Genomic DNA, 20,289 nt, shown 5'->3' with positions numbered 1-20,289 from the left:
GTTTTTGGTGGGCCATTAAGAATGGTCACACAGGGCTGGCCATGGCATTTTGGCAGAGTCACCAGCAGCCAAGTGGTGTATAATTTCAGAGGTACTAAAAGGCATCAGGGGTCACCCATCCCAGTCATGTCCCCCCACCCCCCCACCAAACACCATCAAAATAATAACATACATAGATGAAACAGCCCACTAAACCAGTAGTACCTCAATTCAGCCATTAGAGCTATCATTATGAAGTGGCCCACACATATATTTGGCTTTTTCTCACACAATATTTTTAAAATAAAAAATGGCTCCTTAGAATCCAGACTGAAAAAAAAAATGCGAGAATTGCGATGTTGATTCTAAATTCCCACATGGCAAAGAAAAAAATATTGACTGGAGTTGAGTTGAGACTGGAGTCTGAACACTTTTTAATCCCTGTTTGTATAGTTCTGGAGACTAATTCTTTGTCTTGCCAGCCATTCATAATTTAGTATAAATGCATTCAGAGGTTTTTTCCCAATGGGAACAAAATTTGATTGAGATGTAAAGAGAGGAAGAATTGTGGAGATGTCAAACATGTGACCAGAGCTATTAACACACTTGATACCCTTGAACTTAAACTTACCCCACTCAAAATATCTGGCCTTCTATGATCTTACCTTTCTACATTTATAATAAGATTTGCAAGGTTGTTGGAAATCTCTATCTTAACTTTATATATACATGCCTCTTTCTTTCTTTCTTTTTCTTTCCTTTCCTTTCCCTTTCTTTCTTTCCTTCCTTCCTCTCTCTTTCTTCCTTTCCTTTCCTTCCTTCCTGCCTTCCTTCCTTTCTTTTCTTTCTTTCTCTTTCTTTCTTTTTCTTTCTTTCTTTTTCTTTTTCCTTCCTTCCTTCCTCTCTCTTTCTTCCTTTCCTTCCTTCCTTCCTCTTTCTTTCTTTCTTTCCTTCCTTCCTTCTTTCTTTCCTTTCTTTCTCTCTCTCTCTCTTTCTTTATTTTTGGTGCTAAAACCCAAAACAAATCTTTTATTTAAAAATAAGATTTTTTGTTTTTGTTTTTGGCCAGGTGTGATGGCTCATGCCTGTAATTCCAGCACTTTGGAAGGCCAAGGTGGGCAGATCACCTGAGGTCAGGAGTTCGAGACTGGCCTGGCCAACATAGTGAAACCCCGTCTTTACTAAAAATACAAAAATTAGCTGGGTGTGGTGGTGGGCAACTGTAGTCCCAGCTACTTGGGAGTCTGAGGCAGGAGAATCACTTGAACCCAGGAGGCTGAGGTTACAGTGAGATGAGACTGCGCCACTGCACTCCAGCCTGGGTGACAGAGCAAGAGTCCATCTCAAAAAAAAAATTGTTTAAGTAATATTTTATTTTCTTTCTTTTTTTTTTTTTTTTTTTTTTTTTGAGATGGAGTCTTGCTCTCTCGCCCTGGCTGGAGTGCAGTGGTGTGATCTCGGCTCACTGAAACCTCCATCTCCCAGGTTCAAGTGATTCTCCTGCCTCAGCTTCCCAAGCAGCTAGGATTACAGGCATCCACCACCACACCTGGCTAATTTTTATATTTTTAGCAGAGACAAGGTTTCACCATGTTGGCCGGGTTGGTCTTGAACTCCTGGCCTCAAGTGATTCACCCACATCAGCCTCCCAAAGTGCTGGGATTACAGGCATGAGCCACTGCGCCTGGCCAAAGTAATATTTTCAATAAGAAAAATAACAGTGATGTCAGGATGCTAGAAAATGCAAAATAAATTTGTTATAATTTCTGATTCTGGTGATAAAATACTAAATTTTTGCAGTATTATTATTCTGAAAGAATAATCACATATTTAAAGTACAAATCTTTAGACTTCAAAGTGCATCCATGGTGGCAGATTTTGTTTAACTTTTATATAGCATCTTTTATTGCAACCAAAAATAGCTGACCATTATTGTGGAATAATTCAGCATAAAGCTATTTTTTTTCTTTTTTTGAGATGGAGTCTCATTCTGTCACCCAGGCTGGAGTGCAATGGCATGATCTCGGCTCACTGCAACTTCTATCTCCAGGGTTCAAGCAATTCTTGTGTCTCAGCCTCCCAAGAAGCTGGGACTACAGGCATGAGCCACCATGACAGCTAATTTTTCATATTTTTAATAGAGACAGGGTTTCACCATGTTTGCCCGCCTGGTCTCGAACTCCTGACCTCAAGTGATCCACCCACCTCGGCTTCCCAAAGTGCTGGGATTACAGGCATGAGCCACCGATCCCCGCCCAGCATAAAGCTGTTTTTAGATCACCTTCTATAATTTACCATTGTTCTTAAATTAATGGTTAAGAAACAATATGATAATCAGTTTGTGGTGGCCAGTTTTACATTTTATAAGGGATTTTACACTGACGATATAGGGAAATTTATTGTCATCAAAGTCAAATCCCAACAATCATAAAAAGACATGAATTAGATTATATAATTTCAATGAAAGGACCACCTTAGCAAACATCTAACCCCTTGTTACTCAGGTATCATTCACGGGCCAGCAGAATTGGTATTATCTGTGTTTGTCAGAAATGCAAACTCCCTAGTTCTTTGTTGGACCTCCAGAAACAGAATCTGCATTTTAGCCAGACCCCAGATGATGTGTGTGGCACATTAAAGATTGAGAAGCCTGATCCTCTCCCAATTCTCACCCAATGAAAAAATATGTTACATTCTCTATCCACTGCTTGGTTAAACTGAGGTTCTCCATAAAAATACTTGTTATCTATATGCTATGCAATCATCTGTGAGTTTGAGTTTTGAATATGTGCATTGATTCTCTCTCACAGTGCAGCCTGGGAGCTCTATTCCACCTTACAACACCGAGGTGACTGAGACCACCATTGTGATCACATGGACGCCTGCTCCAAGAATTGGTTTTAAGGTAAACTGCACATGTTCCTAATCTCTGTGATACAGCCCTGAGGTGTCCTTGTGTTTCCCATGTAGTGGAAACAGGGTGCTCAGGAGTCAGGAGACCTGGGTTTTGTCACCTGCTTCTGTCCATACATCTTTGACTACGTTGTCAGGGCATAACAGTCCTTCCCTGCCTACCTCACTGAATTGCTGGAAGGGTGGATGGAGGCTGCGAAAGTGTTTTGCAAAGGATAAAACATTAGCACGAAGCTGCTGCTTATTGTTATCTTATTTTCTCTATACTTTCCTGCAGGAAATTACATTTCAAAAAAACATGGGAAAACTTTATTTGATGTGTTGTTCTAAATGAGTGTGAACAAGTTCACAAAAGCCAGTTTAGGGAGACCAATTAAACTCAGAGTCACTTAAAAATCGCATTTTCATCCAATCAGTTTCATCTCCAACTGTTTCAAAGCACTGCGGGTGAATCTCTTAATAGAAGTTAAGATGAAGGTTTCCCTGTGGATATCTGGATTCATCTTCTTTAAAGTAATGATAGTAGGGAAGCAGTGAATACAAATGAATATGTTTAAAAGAATTCCATTCTTTGGCATTTAGTGTGAAGAGAGAAATATTTGTTATCGCTGGAAATCATGACTCAATCCCCTTGTTTAAAAAAATACACCAAAGATAAAGTTTATAAATGGCCATATTTATGATTATGCTACTCAAATATAGAAGAACTTTCTGAAGATTGCCAGTATACCTTTTAAATTCCCTTAATAATGTCATGCTGACTTTCAGAAGCCTTATGATGTGTGAAGGATCTCTCTAGAGTTGAACACTATTGGATAACAGTGTTACCTAAGTTTTTGAAATAGAATCTTAAAAGGATTTTAAATTATGGGCATAGTTATTCTAATTCTTCTCTTGTAATGTATCATCCTGCAGTTGAAGCTATGAACATATCTCTTCAAAAGGTGTGTTTTTGCAATACAGTTGCTACAGGGGCTGGTGCCTTTAAATGGCAACTAAAAGGTGAATTGAATGTGAATAACTCGTTAAAGGGAGAGCTCAGACATTCCTTCTAGCACACACACAGAAAAATAGAAATGAACTACCATGTGACCCACAGTCCCTGTGTACGTCTGGTTTGTAACAAGAGATTCTTTATCAAGCAAAACAGTATGTAATGACATTTCTCTGGAACCTTCCATTACAAGCCAATTTAATGCAGTTTGGAAGATACCTCCCCCACCTGGGGGAATTTCCAGCTAAAGTATATAAAGGAGTCCCCAAATCATTTCCCAATAAAAGTACACTGTGCAGTTTCTGAAGAGTTTACACTATTTAAAGCATAATCACAGCCTCACAGCAGTAACAGGCCTCTGGAAATATTTGTCCTTGGTGTTTAGTTTGCATTCCTTCCTCTAGCTGGGTGTACGACCAAGCCAGGGAGGAGAGGCACCACGAGAAGTGACTTCAGACTCAGGAAGCATCGTTGTATCTGGCTTGACTCCAGGAGTGGAATATGTTTACACCATCCAAGTCCTGAGAGACGGACAGGAAAGAGATGCGCCAATTGTAAACAAAGTGGTGACACGTAAGAAGAATTCCTTTTCCCTTTTCTATTAGTTTTTAAAACTGTTCTACTTTTCGAAAAAAGCTAGTGTCAATATCACTTTTTACTTATGAGAATGGCACAGGGGAGATATCTTATCCTTACTTATATTATTAATGCTATTCCTGAATTTGGAGTAGCAGGTTCAATTCATGCTTTATATTTTATGGCATCAGAAATGTTCTTTCCATGTCAAGAATATTTATGAACTGGCAAGATGAAAATAATTTCAATAGTATTGCAAAATCATTAATCATAAAAAAAGTCTTTGTCAGAGAATTACTGCTGTCCATCATATTTTCATAATGTAACCTATATTTTTATGGGAGGGAGGGAGGGAGGGAAGAAGCATGGAAGAGAGGGAGGTAGGGAAGGAGGAAAGATTACACAGGTCAAGAGCTTTGTGTCAGCTTTAACTTTTAAAATGTTCTTTCTGCATAGCATTGTCTCCACCAACAAACTTGCATCTGGAGGCAAACCCTGACACTGGAGTGCTCACAGTCTCCTGGGAGAGGAGCACCACCCCAGGTAAGTTTGGGATGGATCAGAGGGCAAGTATACACCATACCTTCCCAAAACAAAGATTTTAGAAACTGTGTTTCTTTCAGAGAAAGAAGGGATTCAAATTACAAATGCTTAGCTCTCCATAAAAACTATAGCAGTACATGACGTACATCATGGAGCAGCCTGCAGGATGCTTTAATGCACGTTGACTTCAATCACAGGAAACAGAACAACCTTACACTAGTCTAGGGGGACAAGACAGATCCTCACACAGCTGTAGGGCTGAAGAAAAGCACTGTGGAAGGTGCCTTTTGCTGAGTGCATTAAAAATTGCCAAACAAATGGCTGAAGTCATATTACGTAATTTCCCTTTTGTGAGTTGTTACAGAGCCTAAGTTTATTATTCCCTGAAGTTTTATGAATGTTTTGTCATGAGTTGCACCACAAATATTTAAGGGTGATGAAAGGCAGAAATACCTTCATTTTACAGAATAAGAAAACTGAGACTTAGAAAAAATTGGCCTACTCATAGTCACACATTTTAAATGTTACAAAACTGGGATTGTAACTTAAGTTTATAGACTCCTTCTCACACCCAATGTCACATATTTGGAATGTAATTTTTTTAAAATTATATTCTATGCAAACTGAAAATTCTGATTAAGGGGTTCCCTGACCATTTTTAAAGCTTTAAATGAAGCATTTGTCTAAATTCCTTGTTCACATATATTTGAAAATTATTTATAAAATGCTAAAATGTATAAAGATAGTTAACAATATTCAAATAGCATGATGTACTATAGCAATAACAGGAAATTTTAGATACCCATTACTTTTGCCAAAACCACATGGAAGTCTCAACAAACCTATGGAGAAAAATCTTAAACAAAAATAAAAGTTCCAATTAATGTTGATTGCATTCTTACCTCATATACTTGTTAATTTAAGGGATATGTTTAGGTTATTATTTAGCTATTTCTAATTTTACTGTTAAATTCTTGTGAAATTTTTGTTTAAAAAAAAGTATTATATAGTTCTTATCTTTGCCGGGGCACAGAGCTAAGGCTATCATCTCTAAATCTGATTAATGTATGCAAACACACAGAATGAAACTAGCTCAGAATATCTCTTTTAATCTCCCTCTGAAGTAGAGTGATTTTGGTAAAGTTTTCATTATCTGCGGAAACATTGTTTAAGCCAAAGCTATACAATTTCCAGCTGAGTTGCTCTGAATTTGAAACTTTAAGTTGACAATCTTCGTGCTTGTTAGCAGCGGGATCATTAATACCTCATCTCAATGGCCCAGCCCACACATATGGATGATCACTAGCAAGTGTAATGATCTCAATATTTATTTCTCATTCAGTTGGGTTTCCTTGTATTTGCCACATTAGTGTTTACCCTGTTCCTAATGGCAAAATATTCTGTCATCTCCTTGCCTTTTATAAAGTTTAATATACTTTCTCATTTTAATCTGGCCTCACAGATCTCTAGTCATCACTGTTTTTATTTGAATGTCTCTCATCCCTCTCAACTCTTTTACTGCCCAATTTCTATGATTCCTGAAGACTTCAACAATCAATACTCTCTTTTTTTGTTTGTTTTGTTTTTTTTTTTGAGACAGAGTCTCGCTCTGTCACCCAGGCTTGGAGTGCAGTGGCGCCATCTCAACTCACTGCAACCTCCGCCTCCTGGGCTCAAGCGATTCTCGTGCCTCAGCCTCCCAAGTAGCTGGAACTACAGACATGCGCCACCAAGCCCAGCTATTTTTTATATTTTTAGTAGAGAGGGGGTTTTACCGTGTTGGCCAGGCTGGTCTCGAACTCCCAACCTCAGGTGATCTGCCTGCCTCAACCTCCCAATCAATACTCTTTCTAGAATAAGTATCACCAATTTTGTTTCTCATTTTCTCCTTTCTTGGTTCTCTTCCTATAAATCCCATAGTTTCAGACCTTTTAAATTAGGAGAGCTCTCTGGGGAATGTGCTTAAGGTTGAGAGTGATTCTATACTAGGCAGGTAGAAAGGAATATTCCTCAGCTGTCTTCAAATGATTCATTAAGGAAAAGCAGGGTACAGTGGCAGGACCATGAGATTTGGAAACAAAGAAAGCTTTGGGGAATCACTCCCCTGGTTCAAGATTTCCTTTAAAGTGAGGATCTTGGCGGAGGTTGAAGTGAGCCAAGATCACACCGCTGCACTCCAGCCTGGGTGACAGAGGGAGACTGTCTCAAAAAATAAAAATAAAAAAATAAAGTGAGGATCTTAGTACTGCCTGAAAGGATTGTTGCAAGCATTGAATAACAGTGACAGTGGAGTCCTCAGTAAATGCCAAGTCCTTCTGCATTCCGCCCTGTGAGTCCCTCACTGGAGTCTAGTTAAATATGCTCTGGCTCACAGATGCTCTGTGCAATAACTTCCTCTTTTCTTTTTTCTCCAGACATTACTGGTTATAGAATTACCACAACCCCTACAAACGGCCAGCAGGGATATTCTTTGGAAGAAGTGGTCCATGCTGATCAGAGCTCCTGCACTTTTGATAACCTGAGTCCCGGCCTGGAGTACAATGTCAGTGTTTACACTGTCAAGGATGACAAGGAAAGTGTCCCTATCTCTGATACCATCATCCCAGGTAATAGAAAAATAAGCTGCTATCCTGAGAGTGACACTTCCAATAAGAGTGGGGATTAGCATCTTAATCCCCAGATGGTTAAGGTTGTCAACTATATTTGGGATTTAATTCCGATCTCCCAGCTGCACTTTCCAAAACCAAGAAGTCAAAGCAGCGATTTGGACAAATGCTTGCTGTTAACACTGCTTTACTGTCTGTGCTTCACTGGGATGCTGTGTGTTGCAGCGAGTATGTAATGGAGTGGCAGCCATGGCTTTAACTCTGTATTGTCTGCTCACATGGAAGTATGACTAAAACACTGTCACGTGTCTGTACTCAGTACTGATAGGCTCAAAGTAATATGGTAAATGCATCCCATCAGTACATTTCTGCCTGATTTTACAATCCATATCAATTTCCAACAGCTGCCTATAAAATAGTTTTGTCCCTGTATGTGAGCACTGAAACAGCATTTGGTTGACACATCCAGTTTTTCATCTTGCAGTTTCAAATCCTTCTTTTTGAAAATTGGATTATAAAAAAAAGAAGTAAAAGCCACACCTTCAGGGTGTTCTTTCTTGTGGCTTGAAAGACAACATTGCAAAGGCCTGTCTAAGGATAGGCTTGTTTGTCCATTGGGTTATAACATAATGAAAGCATTGGACAGATCGTGTCCCCCTTTGGACTCTTCAGTAGAATGCTTTTACTAACGCTAATTACATGTTTTGATTATGAATGAACTAAAATAGTGGCGATGGCCTTGACCTTAGGCCTGTCTTTCCTCAGCCTGAATGTGCTTTTGAATGGCACATTTCACACCATACATTCATAATGCATTAGCGTTATGGCCATGATGTTGTCATGAGTTTTGTATGGGAGAAAAAAAATCAATTTATCACCTATTTATTATTTTTTAACCTTCTTCATGCAAGCTTATTTTCTACTAAAACAGTTTTGGAATTATTAAAAGCATTGCTGATACTTCAGATATTATGTCTAGGCTGTAAGAATGGTTTCGACATCCTAAACAGCCATATGATTTTTAGGAATCTGAACAGTTCAAATTGTACCCTTTAAGGATGTTTTCAAAATGCAAAAAAAAAATATATATATATATATATATTCCCTAAAAGAATATTCCTGTTTATTCTTCTAGGGAAGCAAACTGTTCATGATGCTTAGGAAGTCTTTTCAGAGAATTTAAAACAGATTGCATATTACCATCATTGCTTTAACATTCCATCAATTTTACTACTAGTAACCTGATATACACTGCTTTATTTTTTCCTCTTTTTTTGCCTCTATTTTCCTTTTGCCCCCTCTCCCTTTGCTTTGTAACTCAATAGAGGTGCCCCAACTCACTGACCTAAGCTTTGTTGATATAACCGATTCAAGCATCGGCCTGAGGTGGACCCCGCTAAACTCTTCCACCATTATTGGGTACCGCATCACAGTAGTTGCGGCAGGAGAAGGTATCCCTATTTTTGAAGATTTTGTGGACTCCTCAGTAGGATACTACACAGTCACAGGGCTGGAGCCGGGCATTGACTATGATATCAGCGTTATCACTCTCATTAATGGCGGCGAGAGTGCCCCTACTACACTGACACAACAAACGGGTGAATTTTGAAAACTTCTGTGTTTGAGACATAGATGGTGTTGCATGCTGCCACCAGTTACTCTGGTTAAATATGGATGTTTCATGGGGGAAGTCAGCAATTGGCCAAAGATTCAGATAGGGTGGATTGGGGGGATAAGGAATCAAATGCATCTGCTAAACTGATTGGAGAAAAACACATGCAAGTATTCTTCAGTACACTCTCATTTAAACCACAAGTAGATATAAAGCTAGAGAAATACAGATGTCTGCCCGTTAAATATAAAATAGCAAATGTTCATTCAATTTGGAGACCTAGAATTTTTCTTCTTAAATACCAAACACGAATACCAAATTGCATAAGTACCAATTAATTATAAGAAATATATCACCAAAATGTACCATCATGCTCTTCCTTCTACCCTTTGATAAACTCTACCATGCTCCTTCTTTGTAGCTAAAAACCCATCAAAATTTAGGGTAGAGTGGATGGGCATTGTTTTGAGGTAGGAGAAAAGTAAACTTGGGAGCATTCTAGGTTTTGTTGCTGTCACTAGGTAAAGAAACACCTCTTTAACCACAGTCTGGGGACAAGCATGCAACATTTTAAAGGTTCTCTGCTGTGCATGGGAAAAGAAACATGCTGAGAACCAATTTGCATGAACATTTTCACTTGTAAGTAGAATTCACTGAATGGAACTGTAGCTCTAGATATCTCACATGGGGGGAAGTTTAGGACCCTCTTGTCTTTTTGTCTGTGTGCATGTATTTCTTTGTAAAGTACTGCTATGTTTCTCTTTGCTGTGTGGCAACTTAAGCCTCTTCGGCCTGGGATAAAATAATCTGCAGTGGTATTAATAATGTACATAAAGTCAACATATGTGAAAGTAGATTAAAAAATTTTTTTAATATATCGAAGATGGCAAAAAGGTTAAAGGGGGCCTAACAGTACTGTGTGTAGTGTTTTATTTTTAACAGTAGTACACTATAACTTAAAATAGATTTAGATTAGACTGTTTGCATGATTATGATTCTGTTTCCTTTATGCATGGAATATTGGTTTTACCTTTCCAGCTACTTTGTTAGCTTTAATTTTAAAATTACATTAACTGAGTCTTCCTTCTTGTTCGAAACCAGCTGTTCCTCCTCCCACTGACCTGCGATTCACCAACATTGGTCCAGACACCATGCGTGTCACCTGGGCTCCACCCCCATCCATTGATTTGACCAACTTCCTGGTGCGTTACTCACCTGTGAAAAATGAGGAAGATGTTGCGGAGTTGTCAATTTCTCCTTCAGACAATGCAGTGGTCTTAACAAGTAAGCAGTTGAATGTATCTGTTCCATAAATATTAACCTAGAGCATAGCAAATGAATTCTAAATTCTCAAGTAGGAGGAGCTAAGAGCAAGAGAGCTGCAACCAAGCTACAAACTAAACTCTGAATTCAATGCACAGCTCCATTAATTTTGAAAGATGTAATGTTTGTTGCTATCTTAATATACTTTTGATATCTACAGCTTTTAAAAAATCATAGTGGAAAAACACCTGCAGGAAAGTTCCATGACTTCAAACAAATTCTGCTTCTAAATAAGCACATAAAAATAAGTGAATATCAAGAGAAATTACACGACTAAATCTAAATCTTTAGAGAAAAAAATGAGAACTGAAAATAGTGTCACCATATGTGCTTTATTCTCATTTTTATAAAAAAAAGTGTCAGCAGTTGATTGATTTAGGATTCGAATACTTAGAAAAGTGACTGATTGTTTGGTCTAGATTAGAATGTTGTTGTGAAGAGAGTCAGAAGTTTAATTTGTACTTCAAAAAGAATCTGTTAGAAGGATTTCTCAGAAGACTGAGAGCTTAGAAAAAAAACTGACATTAAATAAATAACAACAATTTATGGAAATTGTCTCTTTCTAGTCCCAACCATTATAAAATAGACATCTTTTGTTAAAGAATAAAACAGTAGGCTGCAAGATGGTGCTCTGTTTCACATAAACAGTGCTTTTTATTATTTTCACTGTAATAGTCAAATATATAACAACAGCAAAACATTCTACATAAGGGAAAAATAGCTTACATTTAGGTACATTACCAAGTATTAGTCTGAAAACATCTACCTTTCAAACATAATTTAGATAATGAAACACAAAGAAGAGCAGCTCAGCGTGACCATAATCTTGGTTTCTTACTTTGTGGCTGAGGGCAAGAATATCTTTATATTGGCATATCCACCACCCCAGGGCTGTTGCTTCTGTTCTAGAGCACCCTGGAATCACTAATTACAGCATCACCCAGTATACAAGCCCCTGCATCACAATGTCTGTCCCTTAGCCGTAGACCTGTCACATGTTAATCATGTGTTCTAAGACCTTATTATAATCCTAATGCTACAAATGACCTCAAGGTAGCCCCTCTCCCTCCTAGCAAAGTCATTATTATCCTCTTTTAAAGATGAAGCAAGCCAGTGCAGTGGCTCTCGCCTGTATAATCCCAGCACTTTGGGAGGCTGAGGTGGGCCAATTGCTTGAGCCCAGGAGTTCGAGCCCAGCCTGGGCAACACAATGAGACCAAGTCTCTACAAAAAATACAAAAATTAGCCGGGCATGGTGGTGCACACCTGTGGTCTCAGCTATGTAGGAAGTTGAGGTAGGAGGATCACCTGAGCCTGGGGAGGTTGAGTCTGCAGCAAGCCATGATCGTGCCACTGCACTCCAACCTGGGTGACAGAGTGAGACCCTGTCTCAAAAAAATAAACAAACAAATAAACATGAAGCCGTTGAGGTCCCCAGCAGTTAAGTAAATTGCCACTGGCCAGCTAGTATGGTGGAAATGGAATCCAGGCATCTGGTCCTCCAGTCTGGCACTTTTCCAAACTTTGTAGGGGGCTTTATAGAAACGCTGAAGGGCAAATGGTGTGCAGGGGAATGAGGGTTTAGTGAGTAGGAGTTCCAAATTTAGAAACATCACTCTCTGTATCTTTTAGATATACAAATATTTACCATATATTACAGTTGCCTCTAGTGTTCAGTACAGTAACATGCTGCACAGGCTCATAGCCTAGCAGCAATAGGCTAGACCACATAGCTTATAGCTTAGGTGTGTTATAGGCTCTACTACCTAGGTTTTTTGTTTTGTTTTGTTTTGTTTTTGAGACGGAGTCTCCCTCTGCTGCCCAGGATGGAGTGCAGTGGCACGATCTGGGCTCACTGCAACCTCCACCACCAAGGCTCAAGTGATTCTCCTGCCTCAGCCTCCTGAGTAGCTGGGATTACAGGCGTGAGCCACCACGCCCAGCTATTTTTTTTGTATTTTTAGTAGGGTGGGGGGGGTTTCACCATGTTGGCCAGGCTGGTTTCAAACTCCTGACCTCAAGTGATCCACCCTCCTCGGCCTCCCAAAGTGCTGGGATTACAAGCCCATCTAGGTGTAGGTACACTCTATGATGCTTACACAATAAAATCACCAAATCACACACTTATCAAAGTGTATCTCCACCATTAAGCTATGCCTGTGTATCAAAATGGAAGAAGAAGCTGGGCACAGTGGCTCATGCCTGTAATCCCAGCACTTTGAGAGGCCAAGGCGGGTGGATCACAAGGTCAGGATTTCCAGTCCAAGCCTGGTCAACACGGTGAAGCCCCCTCTCTATTAAAAATACAAAAATTAGCCAGGCATGGTGGCAGGCACCTGTAATCCCAGCTACTCAGGAGTCTGAGGCAGGAGAATCACTTGAACCCAGGAGGCAGAGGTTTTAGTGAGCCAAGATCACACCACTGCACTCCGGCCTGGGCAACAGAGTAAAACCCCATCAAAAATAAAAATAAAAATAAAAATAAAAAATAAATGGAACAAGATACTCAGGGATGTATATTTAATTTTTTAAAAAATACTCTGCTGTCATTTTAATATGGCAGAACCAATTGCTTTCTAAGTGTGGCTTTTTTCCAGTAAAGGTTAATTGCTAAGACCACTAGTCCTGGCCTGGGTCAATCCCAGTATGATCCTGGGCAAGTAAATTAAAGAAGATAACTTCTCTGTGCCTCAGTTTTTTTTGTTTTGTTTTTTGTTTTTTCATTTACAAAATGGAGATAATTGTAGTAAATCAAATTTTTAGAGGTGATAGGTTTGTTCATTTCTTGAATGCGGTGATGGTCTCCCAAGTCACACATATGTAAAAACCCATCACTTTAAAGATATGCAGTACATTGTATGACAAGAAATTGCTTTTAAAAGTAGCAAACTACCTTCCAGGGTTGTTGTGAGGCATAAATGGCAATCCACAGCACCACAGCAAGGATTATCATGTGCCCTCCAGAGACATACTCTCAGGTGGATGCGAGAAATATCCAGTTGTTGCAGCAACTTCATCCCACTCGAAATCCAGCTGAGTCACACTCACAGGTGGAATGGAGGGCTTCGCGAGGCCATGGGGCAAGGTGACCCTTCCTTATCATCTAATTACAGACCTTCTCCAGGTCTGTTCACTGAACACTTCGCCATAGTGTTCACTTAGGTGTAAGTAGGCTATAGGACTGGACATTTGGATATTTCATCAGTTCAAATAGTCCTGGGCGTGCTTTAGTTTCTCATGCTTTTGAGCAGAGTTTTAAAATAAGCCCCATTTGCCCCTACAGATCTCCTGCCTGGTACAGAATATGTAGTGAGTGTCTCCAGTGTCTACGAACAACATGAGAGCACACCTCTTAGAGGAAGACAGAAAACAGGTGAGTGGTGTTGGCAGTATGACTATCCAGTAGCTTTTGCCTATCAATTCTGTATAACAAATGAAATGCTACTTCTAAAAATACATCTCCATTTTTTGTTGTCGTGGTGTGTGTACCTTTGTCATCACAGTATGATTTTATCGCTGGTCTCAAAAACTAAAAGATACCTTACTCAGCAGTCACCTAGACTTTCAGTCACTAACAAATTAAGAAATTTGTTGTCTGTCCTTTTAAAAAACATTTTCTAAGATCTTTGTTATTTAGATTTAGCAGACATTCCTTTTCATTAGGCAGCTCTGTCTAATGGCTGACCCAACACTCATTGTCATCTATTTTTCTTCCTTTACTAAGCCAGCAAGTTTACATTTTCTTTTTACTTAATAAAATATGCATTTACTAGAAGGAAGTTGAATTGAATCTCATAAATATTATGTACTTAAATATGAATGCTTCTTTTAATTTTTTCTTTAAAAAGGTACACTTTAGTATATTCATTAATTTATTTATAGTCTACTTGCTCCCAAAAGGACTTATGATATCTTAGTTTGGTTTCTTATTGAAAAGAACTAGTAAATGCTGTAACTGAAACAGAAATTTGCTGGAAGTCCCAGAGACTAAGTGATTTGAATTTGCAACAAACTCTGAATTTTTGTGCATTTTTGAAAAATGCATTTTTCAAAACTGTCAATTCATGAGGAATTATCAGCATTGTAATTAGTCTGGGATAATGTCTTTAGTTTCAGAAAGTTTTGGCATCATTACCACTCTGTTGACATATAAATTTCCTCTTGAGCTTAGGAGGCTTCTCTGAGAGTCAAACATTTACTTTGAGAGTGGGCAGATCTTGCTTTACTTGGAAGGATACACTTACAGGATAGAAACACAGAATACTTGAACACTGAAGAATTTGAAAATGTCAATTCTCAGAAGATCTTGAACACTTATCTCCAAATGTGACACAGAAACTTACTGTAATAACCCCTAAAATTTGCTTGAATTACCTAGCAAAAGAAAAAAATGAATGCTTGAGCTGGCTATTTTGAATTCAGTCAATTTAAGATTTTAAAATGCATATGTAGCTTAGAATCAGTACATCTTACTCTTTGGTTTATGGCAAATCATGGTATTGATGAGACAGGAACGAAATGTTGGATGTACGTTAATTTCCCCTACACCTTCCTCACTTCCTAAACTGGTGGTGTCTTTTCTTTTTTTTTTCTCTTCCTCCCCTGGGTGGGAAAAACAGGTCTTGATTCCCCAACTGGCATTGACTTTTCTGATATTACTGCCAACTCTTTTACTGTGCACTGGATTGCTCCTCGAGCCACCATCACTGGCTACAGGATCCGCCATCATCCCGAGCACCTCAGTGGGAGACCTCGAGAAGATCGGGTGCCCCCTTCTCGGAATTCCATCACCCTCACCAACCTCACTCCAGGCACAGAGTATGTGGTCAGCATCGTTGCTCTTAATGGCAGAGAGGAAAGTCCCTCATTGATTGGCCAACAATCAACAGGTAACTTGTTTTCTGGTCTGCAAAGAAACTCAGAAGACTTTCCTACCCAGTTGGTAGATTCTGTAAAGTAGCTTGCTGTTGTCTGTCATCAGCTCTCAAAAAAAAAAAAAAAAAAAAAATAGATCATTGTCATGGGACATGGAGAGGGAAGTGAGAAAATGTGTGGAGAAACATCTTCCTTGGAATATGGTAAAGAAGCCTGGGCGTGGTGGCAGTAAAGAAGATATTTTTTTTCCTCTCAAGAAATTTCTCACCTGATTTGGGTATTTATGCATTTCTAATAACACAAGTTTTGTTGAAAATGTAGAAAATTGGCTGGACGGGGTGGCTCACGCCAGTAATCTCAGCACTTTGGGAGGCCGAAATGGGCAGATCACTTGAGGTCAGAAGTTCAAGACCAGCCTGGCCAACATAGTGAAACCCCATCTCTACTAAATATACAAAAATTAGCAAGGTGTGGTGGCATGCACCTGTAATCCCAGCTACTCGGGAGGCTGAGGCAGGAGAATCTTTGAACCTGGGAGGCGAAGGTTGCAGTGAGCTGAGATCAGGCCATTGCACTCCAACCTGGGTGACAGAGCAAGACCCTGTCTCAAAAAAAAAAAAAAAAAAAAAAAGGGCCAGGCGCAATGGCTCACGCTTGTAATCCCAGCACTTTGGGAGGCCAAGGCGGGTGGATCACGAGGTCAAGAGATCGAGACCATCCTGGCCAACATGATGAAACCTCGTCTCTACTAAAAATACAAAAATTAGCTGGGCGTGGTGGCATGCACCTGTAGTCCCAGCTACTCAGGAGGCTGAGGCAGGAGAATTGCTTGAACCCAGGAGGCGGAGGTTGCAGTAAGCTGAGATTGTGCCACTGCACTCAAGCCTGGTGACAGAGGGAGACTCTGTCTCAAAAAAAAAAAAAAAAAAAAGGTGGAAAACTGAACACTGTTTCAAAGTACCTTTAAAAATATAATCTTAGGGTAATAGTGTCATTGTTCTTAGCAGATAGAGGCCGAAGTACTTAGGGGAACAGTAGCATCATGTTATCTGTATTTTAGTCTCAAGTCGTCAAGCCAGAGACAAATACCTAAGGGAAGGGTATATAGGTGTTCATTGTATTACTTTTTTTTTTTTCCCTGATATGGAGTCTTGCTCTGTCGCCCAGGCTGGAGTGCAATGGTGGGATCTTGGCTCACTGCAACCTCTGCCTCCCGGGCTCGAGCAATTCTCTTGCCTCAGCCTCCCAAGTAGCTGGGATTACAGGTGCCCGCCACCACGCCCAGCTAATTTTTGTATTTTTAGTAGAGATGGGATTTTACCATGTTGGCCAGGCTGGTTTTGAACTCCTGACCTCAAATGATCCACCCGCCTCGGCCTCCCAAAGCGCTGGGATTACAGGCGTGAGCCACCACGCCCGGCCTTGTATCACTTTTTTTTTTTTTTTTTTTAACTTTTCTGTAGTTTTGAAATTTTTCCAGATAAAATGTTGAGGGAAAAAAAACTCTTCCCCAAATTTGAAATAATCATTTTATCACAATTTGAATGGGCTCTGTAACTCCTTATCTTGAATTCGTCATAATATGAAATTCTGCTAATTACACATAGTATTTACATGATTGTATGGAAGAATCATTAAGACAATTATCTGGAAAATGAACAAACAGTAAATCTGAATATTGTTTGAAAATTACGGATGTGAAAAGTTTCCCTTTTTTTTCTAGTTTCTGATGTTCCGAGGGACCTGGAAGTTGTTGCTGCGACCCCCACCAGCCTACTGATCAGCTGGGATGCTCCTGCTGTCACAGTGAGATATTACAGGATCACTTACGGAGAAACAGGTACAGCAGTAAAATGCTATTTTACACTCTGATTAAATCAGCTTCTGTTGTGGATAACCTGAAAGCCCAACAGTGAACAAAGAATTAAAGAAACTTTGGCAAGTCCATTCAACGGAGCCCTTGTTTTTTCCAAGAAAATACCTAAGATATAGATGATATAATTTGTTCTAAAACCCAAATAAAAAGTTGTTTATATACTACAACTAGAGGGGGAACGGCAGAGCTGAGGAAATAAAAGGATTGTAAATTCACAAACATATTATCAGTGGTGGAAATAAGTGATTTTTATTTTTTCTTCTCTTTACTTTTCTGTATTTTCCAAATTTTATTTAAAAGGAATGTATTCTGTTAAAAGTTTTAAAAAGGACACAATGCATGCAGTCCTGGGTTGAGGGCTTACCTTCTCCCACTTCTAATGCTACTCTACTACTCAGTGACATTTTAAAGCTGAAATGTTAAAACAGCGCTAACTGTAATTTTCTCTCAGTGTTTATACACTTACCAAGGTTTGCTACATGCATAAATACCCCTTTCTGTTCAAGATAGCGCTCTTTAAAAGGGAATAAGCAAGAAGATGTGATTTACATGCTGCTATAAATGTGGTAATTCAATTAATCAGTAATACCCAAGTAGCTCTAAGCCCCTCACACTCTGAACTAACCCTTTTTCATACAGGAGGAAATAGCCCTGTCCAGGAGTTCACTGTGCCTGGGAGCAAGTCTACAGCTACCATCAGTGGCCTGAAACCTGGAGTTGATTATACCATCACTGTGTATGCTGTCACTGGCCGTGGAGACAGCCCCGCGAGCAGCAAGCCAATTTCCATTAATTATCGAACAGGTACAAACTTCTACTCTGGGGTGACACCAGCTTATTTATTCAGATAGTTTTTTGCAATGTTCTCCCAAGGTATTTTTCTAATTGTAGAATAGATTTTCCTTTTTAATGAGCAACAACCTGCAGCTAGCACCTGCAGCGAACAGAGTTTTGAGCCAGATAAAGAAGGAAGCACCCCAAGGGCAGGAAGTTCAGTCAGTTTTGTCGATATATTCCGCATGTCTGCAATAAGACAGGCATAGAGAGTGTTCAGTAAGTATTCGTTGGAAAAGAATGGATGAGTTGATAAAGTAGGAAGACAGACACCTGCTTGTGGAATGTAGTTTCTTTGTGAATGAAGCAACCATCTCAAAAATAGGAAATGGTATTGAGATGCCTGCCCCATCCCTCTAAAAGCTCTCTCTGTATTCTTTCAAGAAGAAATACCTTTCTCATGTAAGAGATCATTCGAATATGTACCAGACCTAGAGAGGAGGACTTGTCCAATCTTGTCTCCAAGGACTGGGGCTTCACTGGTTTCTCCCTGCTTTTATTTGTAGAAATTGACAAACCATCCCAGATGCAAGTGACCGATGTTCAGGACAACAGCATTAGTGTCAAGTGGCTGCCTTCAAGTTCCCCTGTTACTGGTTACAGAGTAACCACCACTCCCAAAAATGGACCAGGACCAACAAAAACTAAAACTGCAGGTCCAGGTAAGAATCATCTGCATCTCGGCCAGGTGCGGTGGCTCACTCCTATAATCCCAGAACTTTGGGAGGCTGATGCGGGCAGATCACTTGAGGTTAGGAGTTCGAGACCAGCCTGGCCAATATGGCGAAACCCCGTCCGTACTAAAAAATCCAAAAAAATTAGCTGGGCATGGTGGCTCGTGCCTGTAATCCCAGCTACTCAGGAGGCTGAGGCAGGAGAATGGCTTGAAGCCTGGAGGCAGAGGTTGCAGTGAGCCAAGATAGCCCCACTGCACTCCAGCCTGGGTGACAGAGTGAGACACTCCATCTCAGGAAAAAAAAAAAACAAAAAAACAGTAATCTGCATCTCATATACAACAGGATAGATGGGGTAGGGCCACCTAATATTCTTTTTTATATAAATGGCTACCTTGTTGTGAGTACTATGTATTTTTTTGTCCTATGTCATCATTGTCCCCATTCATGAGTTCAGGGCTCAAGATCATTATCAACCCTTTTCACAGTAGAAGTCTTAAGTGCATTTCTGTTTTTACATGGATAGTTCTATTTAGTGATATGGACATCTTAAATTACTAGATTCACCCTTCTGGTTTTGTTTATCATTCACACTAAGAAGAGATAAATGGCCTAACTGACTTTTTCAGCTCTTTTTAGCTATGTTGTCTTTGTTTTTAAATAGAATACTTGTGAAATTAGGATCTTAAGGCAATTTATTAGAGTCAAGTTAATTTTCATTTTTTCTGAGAGCACTATCACTAATTGTTGGGGGCATCATATTAAGTTTTAGATCTTATCCTTGAGTGTGACTTCACTCCCATATGGTAATTTGTATTAGCAATGAACAGGTTTGTCCAAGAGGAAATCAAAGTCTGACTCTCCATATTTTTGTTACAATTCTGCAAATAAAAATTCTAGGCCACCATATGTTTACTACCAAACTCTAGACGCCACTTGAGGACTTTATAGTGGATGACGTGGATGTTGCATTTGCTTTTCACTCCCTTTGCAGATCAAACAGAAATGACTATTGAAGGCTTGCAGCCCACAGTGGAGTATGTGGTTAGTGTCTATGCTCAGAATCCAAGCGGAGAGAGTCAGCCTCTGGTTCAGACTGCAGTAACCAGTACGTAACCACTGCTTGGTTTCCATTTTCAAAGTCAAATTTTGTTCTTGGGTGTCTGAATGCCCACCACATGTCTTTTGCAATTGCACATAGGGAAAGTGAACTTGTTGGTTAGTTTATGTCTTGAGCTGAGCCCTTTACGAACATCTTTTCTCCTTCTCAGTGTCAAGCAAGGAATTTACAGAGAAAGAAGTTGTGAAACCACCATAGTTAGTTGCTGTGCTTTGAATTTCTTTTGCTCAAATGGCCTCAGCGAAATCTTATTTGCCTATAGCAAATCTACAAAAAATTTTCCTAGACCGTCTTTTCTACAACTGGATGGTAAAGTTGATTGAAGTGTGCCTCATGTAGCTTTATGTTTGGGGCATTTGAAGGG

The 20,289-nt window shown here is 39.6% G+C and overlaps 1 protein-coding gene across 20 annotated transcripts in view; it reads left to right on the top strand.

Moving 5' to 3' along the window:
- Nucleotides 1-20,289, top strand: part of FN1 (fibronectin 1) — a 75,328-nt gene that overhangs the window by 33,986 nt on the left and 21,053 nt on the right. For 10 of the 20 annotated variants that reach the window (XM_003309460.5, XM_054679326.1, XM_054679322.1 and 7 more), the window contains exons 21-32: nt 2,790-2,884; nt 4,291-4,459; nt 4,919-5,005; nt 7,420-7,611; nt 8,937-9,209; nt 10,325-10,507; nt 13,830-13,919; nt 15,166-15,435; nt 17,145-17,261; nt 17,937-18,101; nt 18,638-18,793; nt 19,800-19,913. In XM_003309460.5, the coding sequence (XP_003309508.1) occupies nt 2,790-2,884; nt 4,291-4,459; nt 4,919-5,005; nt 7,420-7,611; nt 8,937-9,209; nt 10,325-10,507; nt 13,830-13,919; nt 15,166-15,435; nt 17,145-17,261; nt 17,937-18,101; nt 18,638-18,793; nt 19,800-19,913 (1,911 nt within the window). The remainder of the gene's footprint in view (nt 1-2,789; nt 2,885-4,290; nt 4,460-4,918; nt 5,006-7,419; nt 7,612-8,936; nt 9,210-10,324; nt 10,508-13,829; nt 13,920-15,165; nt 15,436-17,144; nt 17,262-17,936; nt 18,102-18,637; nt 18,794-19,799; nt 19,914-20,289) is intronic. The other 10 variants (XM_003309459.6, XM_009444236.3, XM_054679327.1 and 7 more) reach the window with 1 other exon arrangement.

The sequence above is a fragment of the Pan troglodytes genome, chromosome 13 (genome assembly GCF_028858775.2).
Source record: "Pan troglodytes isolate AG18354 chromosome 13, NHGRI_mPanTro3-v2.0_pri, whole genome shotgun sequence".
In the NCBI taxonomy this organism is placed as follows: domain Eukaryota; kingdom Metazoa; phylum Chordata; class Mammalia; order Primates; family Hominidae; genus Pan; species Pan troglodytes.
Note: the sequence above shows the minus strand (reverse complement) of the source record. Positions and strands in the feature narration are given on the sequence as shown.